The sequence below is a fragment of the Lampetra planeri genome, chromosome 32, assembly GCF_965212315.1.
Source record: "Lampetra planeri chromosome 32, kcLamPlan1.2.h2, whole genome shotgun sequence".
Classification (NCBI taxonomy): domain Eukaryota; kingdom Metazoa; phylum Chordata; class Hyperoartia; order Petromyzontiformes; family Petromyzontidae; genus Lampetra; species Lampetra planeri.
The window spans coordinates 8,030,778-8,052,647 of NC_136138.1; the positions used below are offsets into that span (position 1 = coordinate 8,030,778).

The following is a 21,870-nucleotide window of genomic DNA, read 5'->3' on the forward strand; positions in this document are numbered from 1 at the left end:
TTTGTTGAGTTGACGCCATCTAATCCAAAAAAAACTTACGGATAATATTTGGTCGCGAATGCCGACTACGTGTTAAACAGTTTTGTTGTTCCCCCCCCCCCCACACCTTACGTACGTAGCCAAACGATTAGCACGTTTGGCTACGTACGCTGCGAAAGATGTTCAACATAAATACATACATTCCCGTCTATTTCGCTGGTAATAAAAACGTGTGTCACTTGAATTGTAGCTTAGCTTTATTTCAGATCAACATCTGGAGCTGTTTTGCAGAAAATTCAGATACATTTATTTCAAATGTAGGAATGTGGTGCAGAAATATTTTTTAAGAAAAAACTTTTTTAAATGTTGGCAAATAACCATTTGGGGTTAACCACTATTGAATTCCAGAACTGATTATTTATATTCATTGTGGTGAATGTATTTCCTCTACTATTGGTTGCATGGTTAATATAAACAAATGAAATACAACTACAAATAGCATAATCCCTTATTACATTTATGATTTATCACAAGCTTACAAATCAATTTCAATGATTAATTGTTGCCATTGTTACATCTAAAATACCTTACAATCGCGAGACAGAATGCCGCAATGACTTTCGTCGATTGATCACGATTGAAAACTCATTTCTTTACCACTGCTTTTTGTGTTTAGTGTGTTCTTCCTCTGCACCCTCCGATTAGCACTATTGGCTACGTACGGTGGAAAAGAAGCCCAGCATGCGTACATTGTTGTTGTTGTTCCAATGGCAGAAAAACTCGCCACGTCAACATTCTGCTCTTCATGGGCTATACCACCAAGCCACAGCTGGCCATCGTGACGCAGTGGTGCGAGGGCTCAAGCCTCTACCGCCACCTGCACATCCTCGAGACCAAGTTTGAGATCTTCCAGCTCATTGACATCGCTCGCCAGACGGCCCAGGGCATGGAGTAAGTGCGACGTGTTGGGGAAAGTGGCGGGGTGGGGGGGAAATGGCCTTGTACATATGATACTAAAATAAAATAATACACTTTTTATTTTACCAGGTAAGGCCCACTGAGCTATATAGCTCTTTTTCAGAAGCGACCTGGCCACAAAAGATTGCCCAACGAAGTGGCTTATCATGTGGACATTTATAGCAGCCATATACTCTGAACGTATGTTTTTAAACGTGAAGGGAAAAACCGGAGGACTTGGAGACAAATCCACACAACCACAGGGAGGATATGCTAACTCCAGATATACAGGTGTCAGGGTGGGGATCCACGACCTCTTGTATACCAGGCGAGGTAGTTAACATCTCGCCACACGTACAGTTATTCCTCGTTTTTACACCCTAGATGCATTCCTGCAAAGTGCCACATTACGCGAGGAATTACTGCACATACATTACGGGGCATAAATAAAATTTGTAGTCACATTTGCGCAATAAAATCAGCCTTTGCGGTCATCCCATGGAGGGACAGAGAACTCGTTTGAATGTGCATCGCCGCGTACTGTATCGCACCACTCGGCCGTGTAGCTCACGAAAGTAGTTAATCGCCGACCGCGCAGAATACGCGTTATAACGGTGCGCTTTCCGCATTGTGCGTAAAGTGTTCCCCAAGGGAAGGAACCGCATTATAGCGACAACGCGTTGTGTGAACGCCACGCGTAAAGCGAGGACTCGCCGTAAAACCACACATTGGGTTACGCTTGGCGGCAGTGAACAATCGTTCAGAATCAGCAACGTTGTTTTCATCCTCTTCATGGAGGAGCGAGCTGCAAGGCTTTAAATAAAAGACTTGCTGATAGCAATGCACAATCGAAGCCTTGCTATAACATTGTAACTGAGCTGCTGTATCGTGATCACCATCATGCATTGATCACAATCAATTGATGAAGGCATCATTCCCCAGCAAGTGCCATCTCTCACCATCCTGCGATGTAACTGACACCTGCACACGAGCTATCGAGTGTGGCTTATTCTATCGTTTTTGAAATAATGTCCCAATTATTAGTTATGAACTTAAATAAGTCCTTGAAAAGGATTTTATATGAATGCTTGTTTTGGAATGGTAATACTTATGTGCGTGTGTTCTCTTTTCCCAGTTATTTGCACGCAAAATCCATCATCCACCGAGATTTGAAGTCGAATAGTATCCTTTCTGCGATGATGCATTGCATATTAGGGATCTATGTACTCGCAAGATGAACATTAATAACTGATTTAAGTCTGAATTTGTGTTTAAGCGGGGACCTTGCTGGACACTTTAAAGGTCATGTGAACTTACTGACGGTGTGGACCTTTGAGGCTGGACTCAAGACATTTTTTTATTTTAACCAGTTACCGAGTAAACCAGACAGTCACTGTTTAACCTGCACTACAAGAAATCTGGTTTGTTAATGCAAATGTGTGTCATCTCCATATATATAAAAGGCAAAGTTGTGATTATGTGTCTGTTCAAAATGTTTAACGTACTTCCCGACATGCAACAAACTGGAAATTTGCCATGTGGGTACTTTCCAGACTGTACACCATGCAAAAATTATAAAAATACACTTTATTTTTTTTGGGGGGGGAGGTGGGAACTCAATAATGCATATATTTTTTGCATGGCAAGTGAGCTGTGACGTAAAATCTGTCACGTGACCCGCGCATGTGGAAGCGTAACACATTGTAGTGTAGTGGTTAGTGCGCTGCGCTACGAACCCGGCGACCCGAGTTCGATTCCCGCTCACGGCCACCACCGGTGACGATTATTTTAACCGGTCTTGGGCCTCCCCTAGGTCGACTCAGCCACAAACGAGTAACTGGTGTGGTGTGTGAACATCGCCACTGGGGAGACAAAGGCGGCCGGGTGTGGTGAATCCAAGTCCCGGGCGAAGCCGGGTAGTACAGCTAGTTTGTTATATTTGTTTGTGCGAGGGTTTTGCCAGCAGGTGGTGGTAGTAGGTTAAGTGGCAAAGTTTTATTTTTTCTACGAATGTAACAAATTTGCACGTTGTATGCAATATAGAGGACAGGATGTAATACACACATTTACATATTTAGTTTGTCTTTTTTTTACCAATTTTATTCCTATTCAGTCGTAATGGTGGCATGACGCGAATAGCCAATCGGAACGCTTGGAGAGCGGTACTTAACGCCGTGTTGCACAGCGGTTCGCAGAACGAGATGTCAGAACTGCTTCGGAATTATGCAGGTGACCTCTTATCCACAGACCTAGGGGGGCAGCACGTTCCGCCACACCACGCTACACGGAAATGTTCATCGCATGACAGCCAAACGGATATGTTTAATTCCCAGAGCTTAAACTTTATCAAATGAAGTTCAAAATTACATGTAATGTGATGTTTGAGACCATCAACAAACCACGCATGAGAATACAGTGTATGTACGTGTCATGTTGAACTTCTTTCGCACCGTATGTAGCCAACCGTGCTAATCGGAGGTGCGCAATGGGTGTCTGCCCAGATTTTAGTCCAGGATCTCGGTGGGGTCCCCTCATCTGACTGACCTCGAAGCCACCTGCCACCTCTTACAATGCACACATTTTAAATGGGTATTGGATATTTCTGGGTCACACCAGCCAGCTGCAAAAGAGTCGCGAGAGTTGCTGTTGCCACTTTTGCCGGTGTGACCGTTTAAGAAGAAGAGTGGTTGAAATGAATGGATGGTTGAGTTAGTGGGTGGGTGTTTTGAGTGTGTGGGTTCGTGGGTGGGAGAGTCAGAAAGTGGAGTGCCATGTTGGCAAATTGTTAACTACCTTGCCTGGTATTTTTAAGTTCGTAGGTTCGATCCAAACCCTGCTTCTCAAAACAATCTATATAGCTCAGTGGGCCTTACCTGGGAAAAAAAACATAATTTAGATTTAGTTAAGGGTGTTGGTGAGTGTGCGGGTGGGTGCGTGCATGAGTGTGGATTTGAGATTTAGTGGGTGGCTTGGTTAGTGGGTAAGTTCGAGTGACTCAGTGGTTGAGTTAGTGGGTGGTTACGTTAGTAGGTGATTAAATTAGTGGGTGGGTCAGTAATAATGTGGGTAGTGGCTGAGTGGCTGAGGGAGTCGGCGGGTGGTTGGGTGGGTGAGTAGGTGGGTTATAAATTGAGTTAGTGGCAGGGTAAGTTGATCTGAAAGTGGGTGAGTGAGTAGGTGCCCGGCTGGGTGAGTTAGTGAGTAGATGGATGAGTACGTGGTGTTGACACTCCCCACTGTCGCAAAATAGTGGACTTTTCCATGATGTGCTGCCGAACAGACATCTTCCTGCACGACGACTTGACGGTGAAGATTGGAGACTTTGGCCTGGCCACAGTGAAAGCTCGGTGGAGCGGCTCTCACCAACTGGAGCAGCCGTCTGGGTCCATCCTTTGGATGGTAGCACTACTTCACTACCAGCACCACTGGCACCACCTATACCAAACAAAAAGACAAAAATCCCCCGTATAGTCCGAGTAGGCTGCTGGGGTAAGTGCTGTTAGCGAGCAACTCCTGAAGGCTGGCAACGGCACACGAGGCAGTGGGTGGCCAGCTACACGCCCGGCCGCCTTTGTTTACACACCACACCAGGTACTCATTTGAGACCGAGTCGACCTAGGGGAGGCCCAGAACCGGTTCAGATAATCGTCACTGGTGTTGGCCGTGAGCGAGAATCGAACTCGGGCCGCTGGGTTCATAGAGCAGTGCCCTAATCACCACACTACCGCTCCCCATAATACCACCACCAGAAGCACCAGCAGCCCCAATAAAACCCGCACTATCAGCTACACACGAGGCTGATATCACCACCTGCACTTCCGATCACGTTGTACAAACACGCAGTGTCGCACGAATAAAGTGCAATATTATATGGGGAACCACCACATGTAGCGTGTCACCATGCAACAAGACTTCACACACCGCACCACTGCACATACAGTGTGTACAGCGCACACTTTACCACTGCACAATGCTCCCAATTTGTCAAACAGCACAAGATCATAATTCACAATAGCATGCACAAGTCTGCACTGCTGTGAGTACAGCACCGTAAATTTGCCGATGTAATTTGATTATTTTCCTGTACACATCAGTTTCATCACCATAACTTCACGAGTAATGTAATGTTTATCCCTGTATCAATGCACTGCTGGATGAATGCCTCCCCACACACCTTTTGGTCATGGGGTTTCACCATACTTTACCACACTTGTCTATTCTGGCTGGTGATGGGGGGGTACCCAGGATTGGATCATGTATAACTCACCACTGAAGTTTGGTGCAGTGCATTAACCACTGCACCTCCGCCGCACCCCATTTCACTAGTAACAATTGAATCGTCATTGCATTCGTCATTGAATATAAACAACATTATTCACTATAATCCCCACCTGGCAGGCACCGGAGGTGATACGAATGAAGGAACGGAATCCTTACAGCTTCCAGTCGGATGTGTATGCATTCGGCATCGTCCTGTTCGAGCTCATGTCCTGCCAGCTGCCCTACTGCAGCATCAACAACCGTGACCAGATCATCTTCATGGTGGGGCGCGGATACCTCTCGCCCGACCTCAGCAAGGTGCGCAGCAACTGCCCCAAAACGATGAAGCGGCTCATGATCGACTGCTTGAAGAAGAAGCGCGAAGACCGCCCGCTCTTCCCACAGGTGCGTTTTGTAGTGGCACACACACGCCAGTAATCCGGGGCCTTGGAGGCAAGTTTCGGTGGTTCACATAGAGGAGAGCTCTTCATGTCTGATGCCGTAGCCCCATGTCGGTGGACATTCTCTCCAGCGAGTTCCTTCCTCTGGCTACCACTCCATTTTTACTCTCAATCTCCAACCATCTAAGCGCTATTATTATTTTTATACACATGATGACGTGGCCTAGTTTATTCTTGGAAAGAAAAATCTACGTTGGCTTTGCGATGTGTGGTTTTGCACCAGGCAGTACTCATGCAGTGACCCTGACAGACTGCCCTGCTGACAAACTTGACTTGAACTATCATCCTTGACCCCACAACTGGTCCGCCTTCACCCAAAACTACCCCCCCCAACTTTTTCTCCCACCGTCGCAGATTTTGGCATCCATCGAACAGCTGGCACGGTCGCTGCCCAAGATCCACCGCAGCGCGTCGGAGCCGTCGCTCAACCGCGCCGGCTTCCAGACGGACGACTTCAGCTCCTACACGTGCGCTTCTCCGAGGACCCCGATCCAGGCGGGCGGATACGGTCAGCGCAGTCGTACACTCGTGCCGCAGTGCCCCCTCGGCCTCAGCTTCTACGGCTGGGGCCGCAACGGGGCCTGCGGGAGGCCTCGGTGGCCAATAGGCGCTGCCCTGGCTTCCCTGTCTGCGCGCTCACCGCAGCGACCCCCTCTGCTTGCGCCGCTTTCGCACACGGGACCAACTGTTGCCTTGGCGTTATTAATTCTCTCCCCGTCCTTTTATTTTACTCTTTGCAGTGAGCGAACACGCGCGTAATCAGGTTTGGCAAGCGCAATGGAAGTAAAGTTTTGTGTGATTTGAATAAAGGAGTCATATTTTAAAGCTGTGTTAAGTGAAGATGATTCTAATGTTTATCGAATGTGGATTTAAAACACTAACAAGATCCAAATGTAAATAACATTTTAACAGCTCCTGTTTGTGCCGATAAGTAAAATCACCAGCTCTATTTTCATGCCTTGTTGTGCCCCCTCCCCCACCTGATTTTTTACGATTGCATATCCTCCTACCCTACACATTGGTAATGCTCTGACATTACAGTTATTGCAGCAAACGGCTCAAGTGGCCAGGAGCTCAATAATCTGAGGTCCTGGCACCAAAAGTCTTGTTGTCACAGCAACTCACTGTGCGCTTGTAATTAAAGTTGGTTATAATCTTTGAACATTTTACCCCTTTCCAATTAATTGAATTATGATTTGAGGTTAAACTTCGATTTGAAGAATATTTTTTCATTGTGGGGAACGTAGCTAGTTCTAGTGGCAGCAGCGGTCGTATTGAACCGTTTACAAAATATGACATGATTAGAGAAGCGTCGATTCTCACTCGCACGATCCAGCCTATGTAGTCGATTTTAATCTATGCATTCTTGCGCCATCTAAAATTACCGCTTTTCCTTCCTTCCCCCCTGTTCTGTTCGCTAAAACCTCCACAGGAGAGTTTGCGGCTTTCAAGTGAATGGCCCCTTCGCCGGCAGACGGAGAGGCACCGCCACCGCACGCAGCGCTCCCCCGCTCTGCTGCCCTGGGACTGGTGTGTCGAGCAGGGGAGGGAGGGCAAGGGTCATGGGACCGGAGGTCAGGGGCCGGAGGTGAGGGCCGTCAATCGAAGACGGGAAACGGGGCTCAGGAGAGCCGGCACGATTAACAACCCACCGAGTCTCAGCTCGGCTAAAGCAGACCACATCATCTGAAGCTACGTGAGGTTTTTAGTTGCTAGTGGGTGGTCTCTAGGCTGTGTAAAGTGTGGTATGGGTCCAGATGTCCAATATCCCAATGATGTCACTGTTACATATTTATGAATGTTGGGAGTTATCATTTCTGTTTTGTTTTTATAACCTAGTGCATCCTGGAAATGGATAGCATGTTTATCAGCGATTTAGTCACAGGTGATATTTTTATATATTTATTTAAGGTGACGTGTTCAGTGAGGTCTTTAAGTAATGGTACATTAATTTCCATTCACTTAGTTAATGCAATAATTAACAGGGTTTTTATTTTATTTCTGCCATAGATGTCTTTAATAACTTTAAAAAAAGGTTTAATTTAAAGATAGTATATTAAAAAAATATATATAAATTATGTATAGGTCAATGTTGTCAAACTTACAGGGAGATTGGACTAGTGATTTAACTGCACTTTGCACCTAGCCTATAGTTTCTTCACATTTTTTTCTGTAAATTTCCTAACTGTAGCAAAAAAAAATGCATGTCGGAAGCTTATTGTGCTAGTGACGATGATGTGTGGGTGTCTGGGATGAATGTATTTAAAAGTCAGATAAGGCAATATTTTTTGTTTTCATTGTTAAAAAGGAAAAACATAACTTAGCCTTTAGAGTTTATTTTCCGTGCAGTTTTGTTTACATTCAATCCTATACATGCAGTCAGTTCTACGTAGCCTCGGTGTGTTAATGTCCCGATTTAATGTCGGCCGCAGTCTTCCCCCGACGTGGAGGATTGCTCTCGACATGTCCTAGATTCCTGGTGACTTAAGCCCAATGTTGGGATCGGGATGAGCAAAGGTTGAAATTGTGAGGTTCACTGGATGTGGAACTCTTCCTATCCAATGCAACATGTGGATGTTGGGCTTGTGAACTGTCCTGCCTTTGCAGTATCACGTTCAGTCACATGATGATCGACAATGTACGATGATCATAATCGTTGCTGATGATCGGCAACGATTCGGCATCCAACTCGGTAAGAAAATAATGACATTTATTTTGTACTCCCCAATATGTAACCAATTTATTTGGCATGTTTCGGAAAAGTTTCCCCGTAATGTGACTCAAAGCAACGTTATTTTATAGTAGAGTATTTCAAAAAACAAATGTCGTGACAAATTCGGCGTGATAATTTCACTTAAAAATAAGGTAAGATAAGAGTGTGAACTTTCGCGCACATGTAAGCATATGCTTCGTCAAAAAAGGCACTTTGTTCAACAAGAAACGTGCGTGGAGTTTCTGATCGCCAGTTTCCCTAAAACCCTATTGGAGCGCCTGTAAATATTCCAAGCACTTTATTTACAGCCATAGTCTGCATCGTCGCTTGTTCCGCTACATGACAATAATGTGAAGTTGTCTTGTGTTATTATCTTAACCTTTATCTTGCTGGAACGCAAAAAAAAAAGAAAAAATATATACTTCGCGAATGGAAGAAGAGGGAGTAGGTTGTGGTTTGCACAATTTTTACATCAGAAAAATCTTATTTTGTTTGAATACACAAAAGTAGCTACTATCTCTATTCTTTAATAAATTATATATGTATTTATTTAGCTTTTTTTATTTTAAGAATGTTTATTTTATATTTTTTTGCAGTCTGTGTGTGTTTTTAAGGTCATTGTGTATAGCTAAGCAGGCCTGTGCCAGATTGCCGATATGTAGACGATGCGGATGGGAGGGCATCGTCTATTCGATGGGTCATATTTTATGAGCTAACATTATTGAATAGAGACGGATTAAAAAAAAAAGTAAATATAGCCACTTCGTGTACAATGCAAACAATTTACTGTAACTATAAGATAAACATTTCATATACATAGTTATATCTGCACAATTTAATTACATGTCCATGCCTTGGTTTACCATGTAATGGAAATTGAAATTATTTTATATGTAATGTTCGAGAATCCAGGTTTGCTTGCGAGCATTTCATGATGATTGTGTTGTTCATAAATGCCTTTTAAGTATTTTTATTTGCAGTCTATACGTATTTAAGTTATCGCTCACTTTTTAAAATATTTAATGTCTTGTAAATTATGATCAGCTCATAACAGGAAAGGATGTCATCGATATTTTACCAAAAAAAAAAAATCTCAAAAGTTATGGATCATGGATTTCGCTTCGAGCGTAGTTGGGGGCATCTTGTGCTCACGTTCCTTAATGGTCGTTGTTGAGCCCAATTTGGCATGCAGATCTTTGGAACGGCCCTTGTGATACGACCGCAGTGTAGACCTGACGTCAAAGAATATTTGTCGCAAGCAGCTCGGGAGTGTGTTACAAATCTACACGGGTATCACCCTCCCGAGGTGGAAAATATCAACAAGGCAAATCATTGGCAATTTTGACGAAGGAAATATGGATGTTGATCAAGTCAATCATGGGCTCTTACTGAAATAGTTGGTGCTTTACTGTTGTTGTTTTAAAGTTTTGGTTTTCATTCAAATGAGACCAGATTTCGGTCATTAAATGTTGTTGATCGTTTTACATATCTGTAGTTTAATATAAGACCGTTTATTTAATAATTTAAATTTAACCAATGGTGAGGCATTACTACTGCAGGTCAAGTGTGAATGGGGAAGATCACACATTAGATAACTTTGGCACATGAATCCGCTACTACCAGTCAAGGATTTCTTCTGTCAACCAAGAAGACAATTTTGGCCCACAACAACCATTTTCGTTTCAACAGCACGTTTGTATATCTTACAGCACTGGGTCTCACTGCAGGCAAAACTTCAGTAAATGACCTCATTAAGAATTGTTCATCATTTAACCATTGTGACTAAATAAGAAACTAAAAACGTTCCACCCTTGCCGAGATTACGAAGACAATGGGGGAACATGTTAACACAACTGTGATCACATGACTGTGATCACATGACTTGTCGAGCCCCATGCGGTCTCCTGGAGCCAAGTTTCTGGCAATGTGGCGACGTGTTTGCTCCTCCTGTCCACCTCGCGCTCATCTCTTCAACTGTTCTGGTTCTGGCCACAGGCACTTGTCATTTGAGATGCCTTCTGCAGTAATCTTTTATTGGGGGGGGTTGGGAGTCGGGAAGTGAGAAGCTTTTTTGCTAAGATAGTTTACATCACGTGATTTGTTTTCACTGTGCTTCTTAAACTTAAATTAATAATACACTTATTTGAGCATTTGATATCTATTTTTTACATTTGTATCATGTTCGCGTTTTGTATTTTGAAAGAATACAGTGTGATGTTTTATCATTTCAGGTTCGTAAAATTTTTAATGTTGATCTGATTTCGTTTTTATTTCTTTGTGATACCATACACTGGCGCATGCTACGGACGGTTGATATAACCTGTACGTTTGAGTTTACTTGAAACAAAATTAGAACATTTAAAAAATGTGTTTTGGGTGCGTACTTTAGCATCCAAATTATTTGGGTCTTTTGGTAAAGCCACGTAGATAGAAAAATAATAATAATTTTATTATTTTTACCGAAAGACCCCAAAAATATGAATTCCTGCAGTCACGAAAGCTTTAAGTCAAGATTTAGCATCCATGTTAACTAAATCCCTACATCGCAGTGCCCAGTTAACTTAACGCTTTGGCCACGTCTGTAGCCATGCATCGCTGTTCTCCGATCGTACATGTAATTCCTGCACACTTTACGGAGTCACGCAAACCTCTCTTGTGTAACGCATGGGAAACGAATCCACCCTCTTTCCTATTAAAACACCGTCCAAATGGCAAGCACGTACGATTTAATCCAACTGCTGTGCTCACTCGTCGTTTTGTCGGCTTTACGTTTGGTTTCTCCCGTTAACCACACACGCGGTACACCAACAATCCATTTCCTCCTTTCTCTTGGGTTCTCTCTGGGCTGTATGTAGTTGTACAATTTGTGCGTGCACAACGCAGAGGTTTTTGATAGCTGTGACGAGCAATGTAATGCATACATACTGTGTGTACTGTACATTTGATTTAAAACGGAGACCTTGGATGTGTTAGCGAAGATTTATTGGAAACATGCTTCAATAAAAGAGATGCATGTATTGCTGACTGCTGCTCCTCCCCCCCCTTCCCTTGTGTTCAGCGTTCATGAGAAGGAGGTTGTGAATGCGACGACCTTTGCGTGTTACCTGAAGATGATTGAAACACACTGCGGCCACTTCACGCGGCTAATGCTCGGCCGATAAATGTACATTCATAGCCCTCTCTATCAATCCTAAACTAAACTTTGTATTTTACCAGGTAAGGCCCACTGACTTGGTAGAGCTCTTTTTCAGAGGCGACCTGGCCACATGACAGCTCAACGGGGAGTGGTTCATCGTGTGGAAATTGATCTTGGCCAAGTTGCTCTAAACGCACGTTGATTCTATATGTGGAGGGGAAAATTGGAGGATCCGCATAAAGGGGCCGTCCATAAATGACGTCACGCACCTAGGGGGGGGGGGGGGGCGTCAGACATTTGTGACGATGGGGAGGGGGGGGGGTTTGAGAAATGTGACGTCACGTAAAAATGCGCAACTTTAAATAAATACAGACAACACGTTATACTTAGTTAAATAGACTTTTTAATGTTTTCTTCTACAGATTAAATACGCACTACAATGACAATAGTTTAAAGCAATTTGAAGCATGTTTTTTATATTTGAGGGGGGGGGGTCTGATTTTTTGTGACGCCGTGTGACGAAGGGGGGGGGGGGTCAAAAATCGTCCAAAGTCGCGTGACGTCATTTGTGGACGGCCCCAAAAATCCACGTGAACATGCAAACTCCAAATTTCCAGGCATCAGCAGCGTGGGGATCCAACCCACGACCGGTATACTAGGCGAGGCAGTTAACATCTGAAGGTGAGGACCATTACAACACATTCCTGCGGAGGGAGCTGGTAGGAACGTTGGGTTGCTCGCTCAATGGCCAGGGTCAACGGCGGCGTGGTGTATTCCGCAAATATGCCCGACTGAGGGCGGGCACAAGCCGGCGTGAGTAGGTTAAACGTTGAGTTTTATCAGGGCACCGCGGGGTGACCAGCCCCTCCTCACCCAGCCCCACCCAGCCCCCCCCTGCACGACGGACGGACACAATAATCTCCTGTGGGCTGGTGTAACCAGGAGGTTCCTACCAGTACCATTCGGTCATACCACGCACGTTGCAGCTGTGGGTGTTGCTGCTCTGCCATCTGCTGACGAAATAACCTCCGTAGTTTATAGCGTGCGTACACTGTTGAACTCCTTTCGGCACCGTGCGTAAGTCGCCAACCGTGCGAATCAGAGGTGCTATGGAAGCTCAAACCTTAGCTTTGGAAATCGAACAAAATTGGGTGCATCGAAGGCGTCGCGCTTGGTTCGTCTGGCCAAAGGAGAACTCACGTGCATTTCGGGTTGTATTGAATTGCAACGATTTAAACAGGCAAATATGACCGTGTGTTTTGTGTTCAGCACAGCCCCCATCAAGCGCGGTGTTGGCGTGCTCCACACTTTTCCTGGCCTTGTTTTGTCAGAGTTCATCAACTCGAGTGTCCCGTCTCAACATCCCCCGGCGATTTGAGGCATACAAAAAAGTGAAGCGTCCCACGACGATTCTCAAACCGTCCATTGTGTCCCGGCAACGTGGCCAAAAAAAGCGAACCGAAATATGTGCGTAACATTTGTTTTCAAATTCACACACCGTTATATTCTTAGCATAACATTGTGCAAAGAAACGCGCTGTTCTCTCGCAGTCAACCCCTGGCTACTCCACCCAGAAACAATAAAGGAAGAAGAAAAAAAATTATTCCTGTTTTGACAGAACCACCGATTCTTTACGGCAGAAGCACAAACCTCATCGGGAGGTGAAACAGGTCACGCGGCGGTGTCTCGAACCCGACCTCGGCGCTTCTATTTCCTTAACGCCTCCTCGGGGAGATGACATTCTCCCGGAAGAAGTCCTTGGAACGCACGATCCCACCACATCCTCCTTGCACGTTCCTCAAGGACCGGATGTGTTCTTGCCATCAATTACCCTATCTTTGGTAGCGTGACACACGCGTCGTCTTGACTTGCGACGCTACGTGGTGGGGGGGGGAAGGGTCCGGTCCTCTTTAGGTGCATAGGGATGCAGCCCGAATCCGTTGTCGCACCCCATGTTGTCAAATTCGTGTACGATCAATTCAAAGAAGGGATATCCGGCGGCGGGGGCGAGGAGGGGGGGGAGATGAAATCAACTCGTGTTGGTGCCAAGTGCATTCTTACATCGCAGGATCGTGCGCATTGACCGTTGTGGGGAGGCCTTCATCCAGCAGTGGATTGATCATGGTTGATGATGACGAATACATAAACGACTACTACTACAGAAGGATTTCTTTAGTTAATGCCCCAAGTTATTTTTTGACACCATGGTGGGCGCAAAAATAAGACGACGATACTTTTTCAACGAGCTCGGGTTGTAATAAATCCATTTGTAAACAAAGACTGCCATCTAAACATAAATCAAGTGGCTGCTCCGGTCGGGGGCGCTCCTTATCAAAGTCGCAGTGTTGCAGCTCTTTAAGCAGCTGGCAAGGCGATACGTTACACGAGCCTCCTGTTTTCTTGGTGCGCTGCCGAGATTATATCCTCACCAGCTTTTTTTGCCCGTACAATGACGGGTGTATATTGCAGTAAATCTGAAATATTCAATAGAAAAATTGTTCAGCTCATGATTATTAATGAGGGGGTGGTTGCCCCATGTGGAGTGACGTGCTAATGGTTATTGGGGAGGGGTGCGGCATGTGGAGTGACGTCACCCGCTCATGATTATGAGCTGAACAATTTTTCTCTTGAATATTTCAGATTTACTGCAATATACACCCGTCCATGGACGGGCAAAAAAGCTAGTTATATATAAGTTGTGATAATGGGGGGGGAGGGGGGTTAATTGAACATTCGTGCATTGATTGTCGTACTCTGGTGTCACGAAATTATTATCCACCACAGTCGGTCCGCGCCCTTGTTCAGAGCGTGTCAATCGTGCACAACGAATCAAGGGCATGGTTAAGACATTCCAAATCTTGTTGAGATCCATTGCATTCTAGCTCGGGTTATTGTCGTAAAGCACGGGTAACAAACATCAATAAAAAAATCGGCATTGGTGTCATATTAAGAAAAAAACATTTGGAAGGAATTGTATGGGAGAGAAAAATGATGGGAACCCCCTCAAGCTTCTCCCACATTAATAAGTAATATTTAACAAAAACTATTTTAAAAACACGCTTTCATGAAATGTACCGTACTAGTAATGGAAAAACTCCAGGAAGTGGCCCCGAAGCTTGCCATAACGTAAGGGACCGTGGTGATTTACAGCCAACGTCAGTTGAGCGTGGACAATTAGACCCAAGCCGAAACATAACAGATAAAAAAAAAGTTTAAAAAAATATATTTTTTTAATGATAGAATATAGTATTGTCATCAGTATGACATAAGTATACCAAGTTTGCAGTCGATACCACATTGGGAAGTGGGTAAAAATAGAGTTGCAAGATTTGAGGATACAACAGACAGTGAGTTAATACTGGTAGGAACCTGGTTACACCAGCCCACAGGGGATTATTGTGTCCGTCCGTCGTGCATCCAAAAATGGGTGGGGCTGGGTGGAGAGAGGAGGGTGGGGAGGGTGGGGAGGGGCTAGGTGGGAAGGGGCTGGGTGGGGAGGGGCTGGGTGGGGAGGGGTTGGGTTGGGAGGGGCTGGTCACCCCGTGGTGCCCTTATAAAACTCAACGTTTCACCTACTCACGCCGGCTTGTGCCCGCCCTCACAGTCGGGCATATTTGCGGAATACACCACGCCGCCGTTGACCCTGGCCATTGACCGAGCAACCCAACGTTTCTACCAGCTCCCTCCGCAGGAATGTGTTAAGAAGCGTGTAATAAAAAAAAGAGCAACTCTCACGGGGTCTGGGGCCTTTTGAGTCTCTGCCAAGCAACAGCCAAAAGGCGACAACTCGCGAGCCCCCCCCCCGCCCCGACCGCCGCCTTGCCTCGTTCGAAGTAGAGCTGAACGATTTGGGGAAAATATCTAATTGTGACTTTTCTGACAGATATTGCGATTTGTGATTAAAATTAAATCAAGCTTCAGTTCAATATTCACTGTGTAATATATTTAAAACATGTGATGGAGCATTACCACATGATACCATCAAAATATGAGCTGCTCTATATATTCTAATGCAAGGATGAGAACTTAAAAGATATTAATCGCTTCCAACATGTATTTATTAAAATGTTTTCATTGACATAGAACAATTGTTCAGTTAAATAAATTAAGTTATAATAATAAAAAATAAAACAATTCCAATAAGAAAGTAACGGGACTTTTCAAACCGCAAAAAAATCGCAGCCTTTGCGATTTGCTAATCGCATTGTTTCAAATTGCGATTTCGATTTGAAATCGATTCATCGTTCAAGCCCTAGCTTCGAAGGGGCCCTTTGTGGTCCATGGCACTAACTAGGCCTCGGCAAGGTAAGGTATAAGTTAAACGGTAAAAAAACACAAGAGAAACTTTACCCTACCTTTTACCTTACCACAATACATTCGCGCTACCCTACCTTTTACCCTTTAGCAGGTAAGGTAAAAGGTAAAAAAATAGCGAGCCTACCTTTACGTTACCTTTTACCCTTATCCCATACAAATTTCGCGATTACAGGGTAATTACTGGGGTAAAAAACATGGAATTTTTTAAAACGATAAATGCTAGTTAGAGCGCTTTATTCATTTTTCGATTTAAAGCTTTCGTGACTGCAGGGATTCATCTTCTTGGTTCTTTCGGTAAAGTCACGTAGAATGGAAATAATAAAATAATAAAAATAAAACATAATAAAATAATTCTCACGACGTTTCGGCCACAACGCAAGCAGCCGTCCTCAGGTGAAGACCAGGTCTGTCGGGGAGACAGCGTCTGAATGAAACAGCACCATGCTTGTAGAGTATATTTAATCTGGGTTGGAAGGGGGGGAAAGAGCGCCTTGACAAAAGATTTTGCATATCAAGAGGAATTTAGCATATTTATGGGAAATGCAGGTATGTGATTAGTACTACTTATGCCCGTGCATTATGCAGGATTAGCAGCATTAACGGGAGGGGATATGGGAAATGCAGGTATGTGATTAGTACTACTTATGCCCGTGCATTATGCAGGATTAGCAGCATTAACGGGAGGGGATATGGGAAATGCAGGTATGTGATTAGTACTACTTATGCCCGTGCATTATGCAGGATTAGCAGCATTAACGGGAGGGGATATGGGAAATGCAGGTATGTGATTAGTACTACTTATGCCCGTGCATTATGCAGGATTAGCAGCATTAACGGGAGGGGATATGGGAAATGCAGGTATGTGATTAGTACTACTTATGCCCGTGCATTATGCAGGATTAGCAGCATCAAAGGGAGGGGATATGGGAAATGCAGGTATGTGATTAGTACTACTTATGCCCGTGCATTATGCAGGATTAACAGCATCAAAAGGAGGGGATACGGGTAGCATTAATAAAGGGAAGGAGTGTTAATAGTATGTAGCTGCAGTAACTAAAACCACCATGTAAACAACTAAAGTATAAACTACATAGTATCATCAGTATACTAAATATACTCTACAATAAGCTGAGTTACTAACAGTAAGTAATACATTACAATTCTACGTCGTAAAAAATTTAATATGCTTCCATCTAAACTTTATTCTTTACATCACACGAGTCTACACTGTACTATATACGGCCATAGACAAACCCAACATTAAATGATATACTGTATTGCTATAAACCACATTGTAATATTACACTATGTATTATTCTACACACCCTATTGTATATCACACTGCTGTATATGGTACAGTGTATAATAACAAATAGTATAAAATGTATATGATTAATACAATGTACAAAGTAATATATAGTATCGTAATTGTATAGTGAAGGATGTAGAGTGGAGGTTGTCTGGTGCCAGGATGTAGAGTGGAGTTTGTCTGGTGCCAGGATGTAGAGTGGAGTTTGTCTGGTGCCAGGATGTAGTATGGAGTTTGTCTGGTGCCAGGATGTAGAGTGGAGTTTGTCTGGTGCCAGGATGTAGAGTGGAGTTTGTCTGGTGCCAGGATGTAGAGTGGAGTTTGTCTGGTGCCAGGATGTAGAGTGGAGTTTGTCTGGTGCCAGGATGTAGAGTGGAGTTTGTCTGGTGCCAGGATGTAGAGTGGAGTTTGTCTGGTGCCAGGATGTAGAGTGGAGTTTGTCTGGTGCCAGGATGTTGAGTGGAGTTTGTCTGGTGCCAGGATGTTGAGTGGAGTTTGTCTCGTGTCAGGATGTAGTGTGGAGTTTGTCTGGGGCCAGGATGTAGAGTGGACTTTGTCTAGTGCCAGGATGTAGAGTGGAGTTTGTATGGTGCCAGGATGTAGAGTGGAGTTTGTCTGGTGCCAGGATGTAGAGTGGAGTTTGTCTGGTGCCAGGATGTAGTGTGGAGTTTGTCTGGTTTATAGCAATACAGTATATAATTTAATGTTGGGTTTGTCTATGGCAGTATATAGTATGGTGTAGACTCGTGTGATGTAAGAGAAAACAGTTTAGATGGAAGCATATTATATGTTTTACGACGTAGAATTGTAATGTATTACTTACTGTTAGTAACTCAGCTTATTGTAGAGTATATTTAGTATACTGATGATACTATGTAGTTTATGCTTTAGTTGTTTACGTGGTGGTTTTAGTTACTGCAGCTACATACTATTAACACTCCTTCCCTTTATTAATGCTACCCCTATCCCCTCCTTTTGATGCTGCTAATCCTGCATAATGCATGGGCATAAGTAGTACTAATCACATACCTGCATTTCCCATATCCCCTCTCTTTGATGCTGTTAATCCTGCATAATGCAGGGCATAAGTAGTACTAATCACATACCTGCATTTCCCATATCCCCTCCTTTTGATGCTGCTAATCCTGCATAATGCACGGGCATAAGTAGTACTAATCACATACCTGCATTTCCCATATCCCCTCCCTTTGATGCTGCTAATCCTGCATAATGCAGGGCATAAGTAGCACTAATCACATACCTGCATTTCCCATATCCCCTCCCTTTGATGCTGCTAATCCTGCATAATGCACGGGCATGAGTAGTACTAATCACATACCTGCATTTCCCATATCCCCTCCCTTTGATGCTGCTAATCCTGCATAATGCACGGGCATAAGTAGTACTAATCACATATCTGCATTTCCCATAAATATGCTAAATTCCTCTTGATATGCAAATTATTTTGTCAAGGCGCCCTTTCCCCCCCTTCCAACCCAGATTAAATATACGCTCCAAGCATGGTGCTGTTTCATTCAGACGCTGTCTCCCCAACAGACCTGGGCTTCACCTGAGGACGGCTGCTTGCGTTGTGGCCGAAACGTCGTGAGAATTATTTTATTTTTTTTTTTATTTTTTTATTTTATTATTTCCATTCTACGTGACTTTACCGAAAGAACCATAACCTCCTCGTCCCAGTCGTCTTGGTTGATGGCGATCTCATCAACAACCTGATCAAGTTCGTCATTGCCATCATCCTTGGACGGACGACAGGCAATAAAATCCTGCGCCGCACCAGCCCAGTTAGACGGAACCTTCAGGCAGCCGGCCGTGATCCATGAGCGACTGGCGAACACATGTGAACTCCCGCCCGGCTCCACTATACACACGTTCACAGGGAGTTGACGTCGCCGGCGCTCCCTAGTAGTCGCAGGCCATCTTGTAGTGGGCGGGGAGCAGCTCTTTGCGGAGAAACCACCACTGCATTACGTCAATGAAGGCGCTGGCGGTCGTGATGCCCAGGCTCAGAAAACGATCGACTTCATCGCCGTCGTCTATGGAGTTGCCGACGTTGCTGAACAGGGTGCTGAACAGCGACCGCTCCTCCATATGGGCAGCAACTGCCGTCGGCGAGATCGTGAGCACGTCCGAGTAGCGCTGCTGCAGGACAGAGCGGATCGTGGCCTTCAGTGTATCCAGCTCGTCTTGGTCTGTCGTTTTCGGCAGCTGTGGATTCAAGTAGGATGCCACAATGGCGGGTTCCTGAACCAGTAGGTGGCGGTACCGCACCAGTTCGGCCTTCATCCCCGTCGCAGTCAAGGGCTCATCGATCGCTCTAAGGGCGGCTTCACCATGATCGCAATGACGGACGAGGTGCTCCATCGTCACCGGCACGAGATCCAATGTCGAATTGTGGTCCACCGACAACGAGGCCATGACCTGGCGCGGCATTCGCAGGAATGCTGTCACGCCCTCGATGTTTGCCCACTGCAGTTCAGATAAAGCACCGACACCGATCACATCCTGGAAGCGCGCCATGATAATGTCCAATGGGACACGCTTCTTGATGGCGTCGTCGCCCATGTCAAACGTCGAATGCCACCTGGTCGGCGAGTCCTGGTGCGTCGGCTCCTTGCTGGCGAGCTTGGCGATCTCAGCCTCGCGGCGGTACGACTGCCGGACGACCTTGCTGCACCTGATATTGACGAGCGCCTTGCGCAGTTCGGCATTTGTTGACTTGATAAGTTTTAGAACTTGGACGACACCGATCTGGACGGAATGATCCGCACATCGAATATGGTGGCAAGCCCGCAACTGCTCATATCCGGCGTCCACGTTGACCAGGGCGAACAACGTCTTGACAGCACTGTTCGCATTGGAGCCATTGTCGCTGGTGACAGCGAGCAGCTTGGTCGAGATATTGTGCCCGAGGCTTTGGAGGTGCTCAAACAGAGCGGCCCCAATGCGCTTGTCGACACCCCTTCCGGACTGCACATCGAGGATTGTCAGCAGCATGGATTTTGACGCACCAGATTTGCTGTCGATCCAGTGCACCGTGACCATCCAAAATCCCTTCAGGTTGCGGTTCGACCACCCGTCGATGGTGATCGAGATGGCGACGTCCAGGTTGGAGAAGAATGCCCCGACGATGGGCAGCATGATGGCGTGATGCTCGACAATCCTGCGGATGATGGTGCGGGTCGATGGGCCCTCGTATCCCTGCGTCAATGTGTTGACCAAGGTCTTGAACTTGTCGCTGCCGGCGGCTCGCAAAGAGATTGCACCTTTGATAACAAAATACACCACCGCGTTCTCAAACTTTACCAGGAGGCGATCCGGGATTGCTGGCCGGCTCAGCGTTTGCTGTATTAGGCGGCTCGCCGACGCCGACGTCCCGACCTTGCTGCCTGGGGCGAGCACGTTGTGTTTCTTGAGGTGGGCTTTCCACCCCGACGCGTTCGTGTGGGTGGAAAACCACTTGCGGCAGTGCACGCACTGCCACTTCCCTTGCTGTACATGCGGATCACCCTCCATCCAATCGTGTGTGTGCTCCCACGGGAACGCATACCGCTGCCTCTTTCGATTGCTGTTCGCAGCAACCCCAAAAAGCCGTTGCTGGCATCCTCGTCCTCTAGTACCTCGACCTCAAGAACGTGGACCGTCTCCATGTGCTCCGCCATCACTTTAAAATGGAGGCCACGGACTGCGTCACTGCGCCACGGAACTTTTAGCGGTAAACAAGGTACTGTATTTACCGGGTAATTCTTCTGAGCTACCTTTACCCTACTCTTTACCTTACCCCTTGGCATGTCGAAACCTTTACCCTTTACCTTTAGCCCTTTTACCCGGTAATAAAGGTAATTTACCTTACCTTGCCGAGGCCTAGCACCAACACGGCAGGGCCCGTAGGCAGCAGCGTGGAATGAACTCGTGAGCCTGGGAAAGCATTGTTCAACCTTGAGAGGCAAGGCGGCCGTCGGCGGAGTTGGTTGGGTGAAGCAAAAAGGTCGCCCAATGTGGCAGTGGAGCCATGGGATTGATTTTGCCCCACGTTTCGATGTAAAGCTTTCGTGACTGCAGGGATTCATCTTCTTGGTTCTTTCGGTAAAGTCATGTAGAATGGAAATAATAAAATAATAAAAACAAAACATAGAAACGTCGTGAGAATTATTTTATTATGTTTTATTTTTATTATTTTATTATTTCCATTCTACGTGACTTTACCGAAAGAACCAAGAAGATTTGTCCCACGTGTACGCGGAGCGGTGGCGCAGTGGTTATCGCACTGCGTTACGAACGTAGTGGCCTGGGTTTTATTCCCAACCATAGCTCACGTCAGCAGGGAGTGATCTGAACAAGTCCTTTCCGACCCCTCCCGCCCGCCTTCACCAACATGCAATGATCAGCGTCACAAAGAGTGGTCAAACAAACTCCATCATCGACACGTTGTGGTGAGAGGCCTTTATCCAACGTTGGATTTAAAGGGGCGTGTGCGTTAAATGTATCTACACCCTTTTTCAGAAATACATAAATCGTTCTTTGTTAACCTGTCTTTGTTTGTTTCCATTTGGCTTTTTATATCTATATTTATTAAAAGAGGTGAGCTTTGATCTTTGCACAAAATGCATCTTAACTAAGCCCCAAAATGTCCTGCAATTTGCGGCCCTTGACAGTCAACTCTTGCATTCGCACTCTCTCATCGTTCTCCCCGTGGGTGCCAGCATCACAAATCATCCGA

The 21,870-nt window shown here is 45.4% G+C and overlaps 1 protein-coding gene across 2 annotated transcripts in view; it reads left to right on the plus strand.

Annotated features, from left to right (window-relative positions):
- LOC144729395 (serine/threonine-protein kinase B-raf-like) overlaps positions 1-11,387 on the plus strand; it is a 30,750-nt gene extending 19,363 nt beyond the window's left edge. The window contains exons 13-18 of one of the 2 annotated variants that reach the window (XM_078609653.1): positions 754-930; positions 2,072-2,118; positions 4,217-4,335; positions 5,335-5,601; positions 6,012-6,165; positions 7,090-11,387. In XM_078609653.1, coding sequence (XP_078465779.1) covers positions 754-930; positions 2,072-2,118; positions 4,217-4,335; positions 5,335-5,601; positions 6,012-6,165; positions 7,090-7,112 — 787 coding nt within the window. In that variant the 3' untranslated portion in view covers positions 7,113-11,387. The remainder of the gene's footprint in view (positions 1-753; positions 931-2,071; positions 2,119-4,216; positions 4,336-5,334; positions 5,602-6,011; positions 6,166-7,089) is intronic. The other variant, XM_078609655.1, reaches the window with a different exon arrangement.
- Positions 11,388-21,870: the final 10,483 nt, after the last annotated feature.